Source organism: Artemia franciscana, unplaced genomic scaffold (assembly GCF_032884065.1).
Source record: "Artemia franciscana unplaced genomic scaffold, ASM3288406v1 Scaffold_2449, whole genome shotgun sequence".
NCBI classification, from domain to species: domain Eukaryota; kingdom Metazoa; phylum Arthropoda; class Branchiopoda; order Anostraca; family Artemiidae; genus Artemia; species Artemia franciscana.
The window spans coordinates 9140-20336 of NW_027063325.1; the positions used below are offsets into that span (position 1 = coordinate 9140).

Genomic DNA, 11197 nt, shown 5'->3' on the forward strand with positions numbered 1-11197 from the left:
AGAAAAGAGCCTTTAATCACATTCTTTACCATTTGCAATCATAAAATAGTCTAATATCTTCATTTTTTCAACATACGTAGCTATTACCCTCGAAAACTAAAACTTTTGAAATAGGAAAAGAGCCTTTAATCACATTCTTTACCATGTGCAATCATAAAATAGTCTAATATCTTCATTTTTTCAACATACGTAGCTATTACCCTCGAAAACTAAAACTTTTGAAATAGGAAAAGAGCCTTTAATCACATTCTTTACCATTTGCAATCATAAAATTGTCTAATATCTTCATTTTTTCAACATACGTAGCTATTACCCTCGAAAACTAAATTTTTTGAAATAGGAAAAGAGCCTTCAATCACATTCTTTACCATGTGCAATCACAAAATTGTCTAATATCTTCATTTTTTCCACAGACAAAGCTGTTACCCTCGAAAACTAAATTTTTTGAAATAGGAAAAGAGCCTTTAATCACATTCTTTACCATGTGCAATCATAAAATAGTCTAATATCTTCATTTTTTCAACATACGTAGCTATTACCCTCGAAAACTAATACTTTTGACATAGGAAAAGAGCCTTTAATAACATTCTTTACCATTTGCAATTATAAAATAGTCTAATATCTTCATTTTTTCCACAGACCTAGCTATTACCCTCGAAAACTAAAACTTTTGAAATAAGAAAAGAGCCTTTAATCACATTCTTTACCATTTGCAATCATAAAATAGTCTAATATCTTCATTTTTTCAACATACGTAGCTATTACCCTCGAAAACTAAAACTTTTGAAATAGGAAAAGAGCCTTTAATCACATTCTTTACCATGTGCAATCATAAAAGAATCTAATATCTTCATTTTTTCAATATACGTAGCTATTACCTTCGAAAACTAAAACTTTTGAAATAGGAAAAGAGCCTTTAATCACATTCTTTACCATTTGCAATCATAAAATTGTCTAATATCTTCATTTTTTCAACATACGTACCTATTACCCTGGAAAACTAAAACTTTTGAAATAGGAAAATGGTAAACTTAATATCATAAGTTCAATGGTGAACTTAATATCTGGGTCCTGCTGGTTAAAAATATTGAAAATTATCTTAATTCATCTTGTGCTCCCTTCCAAATAATTTGGAGAAGAGGCCCCCCAAAGAGAGCGGATCCGTTCCGGTTATGTCAATCGTGTATCTAGACTTATGATTATTTTTCCATCCAAGTTTCATCCCGATCCCTGAACTCTAAGCATTTTCGAAGATTTTTGCTCCCCCCACCCCCAAATCCCTGCAATGTCACCGGATCCGGTCGGGATTTAAAATAAGAGCTCTGAGACACGATATCCTTCCAGTAATCAAATTTCATTAATATCCGATCACCCATTCATAAGTTAAAAATGCCTAATTTTTTCAAATTTTTCCGATTTTACAATCCCCCCACTCCCCATCCCAGATTGTGAAATCGATGAAAAGACAATTTCTAACCTAATATGTTCTGGTTCCTAATACACCTGCCAAATTTTATCGTCCTAGCTGACCTGGAAGTACCTAAAGTAGCAAAACCGGGACAGACCGACAGGCCGACAGAATTTGCAATCGCTATATGTCATTTGGTAGATAGCAAATGCCATAAAACACAGAAAATCCTTTTCCATCCAGATTCAGCTCTTTTAAGCCGCAAAACTGTGAGTTGCACAGAAAATTGAAACCCAAAAGAACAGAAAAACAAACTTGCACTTACTCGCTCAGCCAGTTCACATGGTAACGGTTTCTATTTCTAAATCCATCTACTCGGAGAAGACTGATTTTCTGCCTCTTTCTCCTTTTTCAAGGCTGCCAATTTCCACTTTTGAGCTCCTGAGAAACTCAAGTGCAGCAGTAGCAGCACACTTATTCTGTTATGGATAGAGCTCTACTCTATGTAAACCGAAAAATTTAAATAAGAAAATATTCCAATGAAACATAATTGTCATTTTATTTCATAATGCTATGAGATAAAACATACATGATATGAGAATTTGTATGTATTGTAAAATATTCCACAGTTTATTTGGTAGGTGTTTGAAACCTCTGCAGTAGTTGTCACATATCCTAGATATGATGTTGAGAGTCTTATTTTGATCGTTTGACTTTTTACGAGTGTTTGCCTCCAATTTTCATAATAAGGATAAAAATTTCTGCCAATTCTTTAATGTATATTAAATAAAAAAAAACAAGTTTTCTTAACTGAAAGTAAGGAGCGACATTAAAACTTAAAACGAACAGAAATTACTTCGTATATAAAAGAGGCTGCTTCCTCATCAACGCCCCGCTCTTTACGCTAAAGTTTGACTCTTTCTCTCAATTCTTCTTTCTAAAACAGTAAAAAACTTTAGCGTAAAGAGTGGGGCGTTGATGAGGAAGCAGCCTCTTTCATATACGAAGTAATTTCTGTTCGTTTTAAGTTTTAATGTCGCTCCTTACTTTCAGTTAAAAAAACTTGTCTTTTTTATTTAATTTCTGAACGTTTTTGAATCAATGCATGTTTTGATTTTGGCTCTCCGCAGAAGAATAATCAAAACGAAATTTGCATATTTTTTTTTGGCTCAATGGCTTTCTCATAATTTTGATCGAATGATTTTGAGAAAAAAAGAGCGGGGGACGAAGCCTAGTTGCCGCCCGATTTTTTGGTTAATTAAAAAGGCAACTAGAATTTTTAATTTTTTACAAATCTTTTTATTGGTAAAAGATTTACGTAACTTATAAATTAGCTTACGTAAAGAACTTTTGTATTCTCATGTTTTTATTACATATATGAGGGGATTCGCCCCATCGTCAGTACCTCGCTCTTTACACTAAAGCTTAAATTTTATCCCAATTCATTAAGAATGACCCCCTGAATCACAAAAGCCATAGAATAAGTAGTTGAAATTACTGAAAATACTTTAGCGTAAAGAGCGAGGTATTAGAAGGAGGTGAGCCCCACATATGGGTAATAATTTCTGTTTGTTTTAAGTTTTATTGCTGTTCCTTACTTCCAGCTGAAAAAGCTTTTTCACTTTTATTTTTAATTATTTTTTTTTAAATAATGCTAGTAAATCCTTCTCTCCCTTCATGGAAATTTTCTTCTCCCATTACAAATTCTCGAAGGAAAGTTCCCCCAGCATATCCCCCTCTTCTCAATCCCTCCCCCAAACCAAAAAAATCCTCCTGAAAACGCCTGTATACTTCCCAATAACCATTACTATATGTAAGCACAGGTCAAAGTTTGTAACTTGTTGCCCCTCCCACGGGGACTGTGGGGGAGTAAGTCGTCCCCAAAGACATAGTTATAAGGTTTTTCGACTACGTTGAATAAAATGGCTATCTCAGAATTTTGATCCGTTGACTTTGGGAAAATAATTAGCGTGGGAGGGGGCCTAGATGCCCTCCAATTTTTTTGGTCACTTAAAAAGGGCACTAGAACTTTTCATTTCCGTTAGGATGAGCCCTCTTGCAACATTCTAGGACAACTGGGTCGATACGATCACCCCTGGGGAAAAAAAACAACAAAAAAACAAAAAAACAAATAAACACGCATCCGTGATCTGCCTTCTGGCAAAAAATAAAAAATTCCACATTTTTGTAGATAGGAGCTCGAAACTTCTACAGTAGGGTTTTCTGATACGCTGAATCTAATGGTGTGATTTTCGTTAAGATTCTATGACTTTTAGGGGGCGTTTCCCCCTATTTTCTAAAATAACGCAAATTTTCTCAGGCTCGTAACTTTTGATGAGTAAAACTAAACTTGATGAAACTTATATATTTAAAACCAGCATTAAAATGCGATTCTTTTGATGTAGCTATTGGTATCAAAATTCCATTTTTTAGAGTTTTGGTTACTATTGAGCCGGGTCGCTCCTTACTACAGTTCGTTACCACGAACTGTTTGATATTGTTTGAAAAATACTGTTTTTAAGAGTTTAGGATCATTAATTAGTTCATTAATGTACTGTTTATTCTTATTTTTGAGTCATATTTGCAAGTGTAAGTCTCAATTATAGTTAAAACCTCGGGAATAAAGAAAAAAACGAAAACAATTCAGATTTTTGCACCTGCTTAATCAATTGATTAAATGATAAAATTTCTAGATATTTCAAGTAATTTACGATGATCAAAGATCACATACAAAATAACGGTCAGCCAAGAACTTTTAGTTCTCTTCTGGCTCATCTCTTTTACTTTTCTAAGGAATACTACGTCCTTGTCTACAAAAACACTATGTATGTCTTTCCTCAAAGTTAAGAATTTCTTATAAATCTCAGCAACAGTTTTTCAAAGAAAAGCAAATAAAAATAAGTTCAGCCATAGCTTTATTTTACTTGTTCGTTAGCAAGAACCTAAAGTGTGTGACCTGAAGTCTGTCATCAGAAACAAAAGGGTCAGGGTCAGAAATAAAAGTTATCATTAAAACAAATGTTCAAGATTTTTAAACAGCCTAATTCCACCTCAAAATGACGTTAAAGCGATACTATACAATCTACAATTTACAATCTATAAAGTACTTTATAGTTGAGTCTTTTTGACAAGCCTGTGTAGCACAGTGGTAGATGCAATGGACTTAGTCCGATAGGCGCATGTTCGATTCCTGCCACAGGCAATTTTTTTAAATATTAGTCAATTAAAATATGAATAAAGTACCAGAGAGCTAAGCTCTGAAGTCTGGGAAATGTGGCATAAAATTCTAGGGAAGGAACTTTTAAAAAGATAATTGGTAGGCCTTATTTTGTTGAAAGATCATTAATTTTACGGTCAAGCAGGGATTTAATGTTTAATAATGTTTATTGTTAGCTACAACGTTTATTATTACAAGATTCTTGCTATCTTGAGTAATTAATTTACTTTGGGATATGTTGTTTCTTGACTAGGTTGCAGCTATCTCAACAACAATGATGAGACTCAATTTTTCGATTGGCATAATATTCCAGAGAACGGGCTTTTAAAAAGATACGGGGTGGGCAATATATTATTAGAAGATCATCAACGTTATGGCAAAGCATTGACTTAATTTTTAATAATGTTTATTTTTAACTAGAAAACCATTTGATGTAGCAATGTCTTTAAAGTAAGCCACTAAACAGTCTTTTACGATTTTTAGTGCTCCGTTATTTGCGGACATAACTAAAGAATAAAATATGTTTATGATAAAAGCTATTAGGATTGCAGCAACTTTCGTTTCTTTCCGAGCTAGTGCATTTTCCTTGTTCTTTAAGCAAAAGGACTGTTACTATTTCTTATCGGTGATTTAAGCACGGTGGTTCTAGTGGTGTTGATGGTGTTGCCTGGCACCATTTTTGAGTTTTTTTGCTCCATTTAATGATGGTATAGGATGTTTTTGTTTTTTCTTAGGTTGAAGTCACCGCTCATACTGTGATTACTTCCAATAAATACAAATTCTCATATCATTATGAAATAAAATGACAATTATGTTTCATCAGAAAATTTTCTTATTTAAATTTTTTGGTGTATATAGATTAGAGTTTTATCCATAACAGAACAAGTGTGCTGCTACTGCTGTAGACATAATTTAGTTCATTCCATGCTACATTTAAATACAACTGAGGTAAAAAATAGCATTTCTAGTTTATTGAAGAATAGATGGTATTTTCGGAATTGGTTGTAATAGTGCAGTTTATTTTAAAATATTAAAAATTGCATTTTTCTATAAACTTTACTAGGTTGTATAATCTATATATATAAAAATAAGTTGTGTTTTTGTTTATGCTAGGAATTTTAATCAGCCGGGGGAATGGCAAATTCAGACACAGTCTATGCATTTCCATCATCCTCAAAGAAGCAAATATTTTCAGCGATGGCAAATACAATGGTGCAACCACGGTGTTAACTGAAGTATAATTAACACAGTAAACCAAAAAAAGCTTTTTTTTACACACTTTCATACAGAACTTAATCTAGGACTATCCAGAAATTCGCAAATAGGTGATACACAATTTTTATCAGCCGGGGGAATGGCACTTTCGAACCCAGTCGATGCATTTCCATTAACCTGAAAGAAGCAAATATATTTAGCGATGGCAATTACAATGGTACAACCACGTGTTAAGTCAAGTAAAATTAATGCAGTAAACCAAATAAAGGTTTTTTTTTACACGCGTCAATATAGAGTTTCAGCTAGGAAAATCCCAAAAATTCTTCAATTGGTTAGACACAGTTTTTGGTTTCCCCCTCCAACTCCCCCCAATATCACCAGATCAGGTTGGGATTTAAAATGAGAGTTTCAAAGTACAAGATCCTTCTAAAGATTAAATTTCGTTAAGATCTGATCACCTTTTCGTAAGTTAAAGATGGCTCAATTTTTTAATTTTTCCGAATTACTCTCCCCCCCCCAATTCCACCAAAGAGAGTGAATCTAGTCTGGCTATTTCCATCACATATCTTGGACTTGTGCTTATCCTTCCAACCAAGTTAGATGCTAATATCTCCGCTTTAAGCGTTTTCAAAGATTTCTGCCCCCCCCCCCCCCAAATGACACTGGATCTGGTCGGGATTTAAAATAAAAGATCTGAGTTATGAGGTCATGCTAAATTTGAAATTTCATTGAGATCCAATCATTCCTTCGTAATTCAAAAATACCTCATTTTTTCTATTTTTTTCAAATTAACCCTTCCCCGCCTAGTCCCTAAAGAGAGCGGATCCGTTCCAGTTATGTCAATCACGTATCTAGGACTTGTGCTTATTTCTCCCACCAATTTTCATTCCAATCCTTTCACTGTAAGTGTTTTCCAAGATGTTAGGTCACCCAACCCCAACTTCTCCCAATGTCACCAGATCCGGTCGGGATTTAAAAAAAGAGCTCTGAGACACAATATCCTTCCAAATGTCAAATTTCATTAAGATCAGATCATTCCTAGGGCAACCTGACTTTTATACATAATGGTGATAGATGGTAATAAGCTTACCTAAGCAATGGATGTCATGTGATTGATTTTTCTTCTAACGATAATTACGAAAGGACTTGTGCCTGTCATCAAAAGGTTAAATTCAAATTTCTTGCCAAAAAGTAAACAAACTAAATAAATAAAACTAAAAACACTGAACAACACTAATGATGAGCTGAACCTGGAATTATTGTTGTGCCATGGCCTGAATTTTGATAAAGGCATTGATGGCTGCTGTCCTAGTGGATCCTAAAGAGGTTCGGCTTTTAGGAAAGTGGTGAGTTTTCTTGTGAGTTTTAAATTTATGGGTGATGGGTTCCCAAATTTCGCTAATATGAAACTCACCATTGTACGTATTGATGGCTGGTTTATAATTAGCAATTTCCAAAGCTTCTCTGATTTTCTATTTTAAGAGTTGTGGGACAATAGCAATAAGTTGGGCTTCGCTCAGCCAGTTCACATGGTAACGGTTTCTATTTCTAAATCCATCTACTCGGTGAAGACTGATTTTCTGCCTCTTTCTCCTTTTTCAAGGCTGCCAATTTCCGCTTTTGAGCTCCTTAAAAACTCAAGTGCAGCAGTAGCAGCACACTTATTCTGTTATGGATAGAGCTCTAGTCTATGTAAACCGAAAAATTTAAATAAGAAAATATTCTAATGAAACATAATTGTCATTTTATTTCATATTGCTATGAGATAAAACATACATGATATGAGAATTTGTATGTATTGAAAAATATTCCACAGTTTCTTTGGTAGGTGTTTGAAACCTCTGCAGTAGAGTTGTCACATATCCTAGATATGATGTTGAGAGTCTTATTTTGATCGTTTGACTTTTTACGAGTGTTTGCCTCCAATTTTCATAATAAGGATATAAATTTCTGCCAATTCTTTAATGTATATATTGTTTGAAAAATACTGTTTTTAAGAGTTTAGGATCATTAATTAGTTCATTAATGTACTGTTTATTCTTATTTTTGAGTCATATTTGCAAGTGTAAGTCTCAATTATAGTTAAAACCTCTGGAATAAAGAAAGAAACGAAAGCAATTCAGATTTTTGCACATGCTTAATCAATTGATTAAATGATAAAATTTCTAGATATTCCAGTAATTTACGATGATCAAAGATCACATACAAAATAACGGTCAGCCAAGAACTTTTAGTTCTCTTCTGGCTCATCTCTTTTACTTTTCTAAGGAATACTACGTCCTTGTCTTCAAAAACACTAAGTATGTCTTTCCTCAAAGTTAAGAATTTCTTATAAGTCTCAGCAACAGTTTTTCAAAGAAAAGCAAAGAAAAATAAGTTCAGCCATAGCTTTATTTTCCTTGTTCGTTAGCAAGAACCTACAGTGTGTGACCTGAAGTCTGTCATCAGAAATAAAAGGGTCAGGGTCAGAAATAAAAGTTATCATTAAAACAAATGTTCAAGATTTTTAAACAGCCTAATTCCAACTGAAAATGACGTTAAAGCGATACTATACAATCTGCAATTTACAATATATAAAGTACTTTATAGTTGAGTCTGTTTGACAAGCCTGTGTAGCACAGTGGTAGATGCAATGGACTTAGTCCGATAGGCGCAGGCTCGATTCCTGCCAGAGGCAATGTTTTTAAATATTAGTCAATTAAAATATGAATAAAGTACCAGAGCGCTAAGCTCTGAAGTCTGGGAAATGTGGCATAAAATTCTAGGGAAGGAACTTTTAAAAAGATAATTTGTAGGGCTTATTTTGTTGAAAGATCATTAATTTTACGGTCAAGCAGGGATTTAATGTTTAATAATGTTTATTGTTAGCTACAATGTTTATGATTACAAGAATGGGATATGTTGTTTCTTGACTAGGTTGCAGCTATCTCAACAACAATGATGAGACTCAATTTTTCGATGATTAAACACAGGGAAATACAATTTTTATCTCTGTTGACATAATAAGTGAAAGTTCAGAGAACTATGCTTTGAAGTCAAGAAAATATGGCATAATATTCCAGAGCACGGACTTTTAAAAAGATACGGGGTGGGCAATATATTATTAGAAGATCATCAACGTTATGGCAAAGCATTGACTTAATTTTTAATGAAGTTTATTTTTAACTAGAAAACCATTTGATGTAGCAATGTCTTTAATGTAAGCCACTAAACAGTCTTTTACGATTTTTAGTGCTCCGTTATTTGCGGACATAACTAAAGAATAAAATATGTTTATGATAAAAGCTATTAGGATTGCAGCAACTTTCGTTTCTTTTTGAGCTAGCGCATTTTCCTTGTTCTTTAAGCAAAAGGACTGTTACTATTTCTTATCGGTGATTTAAGCACGGTGGTTCTAGTGGTGTTGATGGTGTTGCCTGACACCATTTTTGAGTTTTTTTGCTCCATTTAATGATGGTATAGGATGTTTTTGTTTTTTCTTAGGTTGAAGTCACCGCTCATACTGTGATTACTTCCAATACGTACAAATTTTCATATCATTATGAAATAAAATGACAATTATGTTTCATCAGAACATTTTCTTATTTAAATTTTTTGGTGTATATAGATTAGAGTTCTATCCATAACATATCCGCCTGTAATCTTACAGCCAGTCCCAAGCCTGGATAAAGGAGGAGGGTTTGGCGGCAGACTAGCAGCCTGCCCCTGGAAAAAAGATTTGCCATAGAACCGTCTAATTGAGAGCCAACATGATACCGACTATGCAACCTGCCGACGACTATGGACCGCCCCCGGACTCCTTGACGACGAATTCGGACCGCCCCCGGACACGGTTCTTGAAAACGAATTGCGAAATTAAACTTGGTTTTTTTGAACGTAAGGACCATGGTTCAACTTTCTAAAACAGAACAGGTTGTGAATGAGATGGACAATTATGGCCTTGACATCCTAGCTCTGTCGGGAAGTCGGTTGGACTGGTGCAGGTAGTCAAACCCTCAAGAAGGGATCCACAATCCTGCACAGTGGCACAGAAAAAAAGAAAGAAGCAGGCGTCGCCATAATGCTGTCGAAATCTGCGTCCAGAGCCCTAACGAAATGGAACCCTATAAATGAAAGGATCATCGTGGCACGGTTCACAGGTCGCCAAGCTAAGTTAACAGTTTTCGCATGTTACCTACCAAGTAATGAGGCAGATGATACCACAAAAGATAACTTCTACAACACCCTACAAGCTGTCGCCAAGGATATCCCCAGCCACGATCTCGTCTGCTTTGTTGGTGATTTCAACGCGAAGGTGGGGAGCGACAAGTCCTATTGTCCTGAGGTTCTTGGGAGCCAAGGCCTCGGCGAAATAAAAGAGAATGGGATACTGTTAGTTGACTTCGCACTAACAAATGACCATATCATCGGAGGAACCCAGTTTCAGCATAAAACTATCCACAAATACTCATGGAACTCGCCTGATGGTCAAACCCACAACCAGATTGACCATATCTTGATCAACAAAAAGTGGAAGTCAAGCTTTCAAGATGTAAGAGCTTACAGAGGAGCCAACGTCGCCTCAGACCACGCCTTGATGATTGCAAAGCTGCCCCTCAAACTGAAAGCCACAAAAAAATCCCAACCAAAGAGAAACCTGCCTACGACTCTGAAAAGCTCTCAAACGCAGCAGTTCGTCATAGGTTCAACATACAGCTTACAAACAGGTTTGAGAGCTTGGCCCTAAATTTGGATAGAGAAGCCACTGTTGAGACAACCTGGGCCACCTTAAAAGAAGCCTACAACCAGACAGAAATAGAAACAATTGGGCACAAAAAAAGACCCTGGACCCTTATCGAAGAGCGTCGGAAACTAAAACAACGTCTTCTAAATGATGGAGATAACAGCGACACAGTCTTGATTAACCAGCTGTATCGATACCAAGACAAGCTGGTGAAAAAAAGCGCAAGGGGAGATAAACGGAACTTTCTAGAACAAAAGGCAGCTATGGCAGAAGAAGCGGCCAAGCGCGGCGATTCCAGAGCCGTCTATGAAATCACCAATGAAATCATCGGGAAACGTCGCAACCTAAATGGACCAGTAAAAGACGGAAACGGGAAGACAGTCACAGCCCCCAATGAAATCTCTGAAGTTTGGGCCCAACACTTCGAGAAAGTTCTCAACCGACCTAGTCCTCCAAACACAGCAGATATCCCCACAACCCCTTTCCTGGAACTTCAAATCAATACGGAAGAACCGTCAACCGAAGAACTGGTACAAGCCGCTCGCAAACTGAAGAACGGCAGAGCACAAGGACGCGACAGGATATCAGCAGAAATGATTAAGGCCTCTTTAGGCGCTTGCATAACTGTGTGGAT

General features: G+C 35.6%; 1 protein-coding gene across 1 annotated transcript; it reads left to right on the forward strand.

Moving 5' to 3' along the window:
• The first annotated feature begins 9900 nt into the window (after positions 1-9900).
• Positions 9901-10566, forward strand: LOC136042914 (craniofacial development protein 2-like). The gene has a single exon (XM_065727838.1). The coding sequence runs from the start codon at positions 9901-9903 to the stop codon at positions 10564-10566; it is 666 nt and encodes a 221-aa protein (XP_065583910.1).
• The last annotated feature ends 631 nt before the right edge of the window (positions 10567-11197 follow it).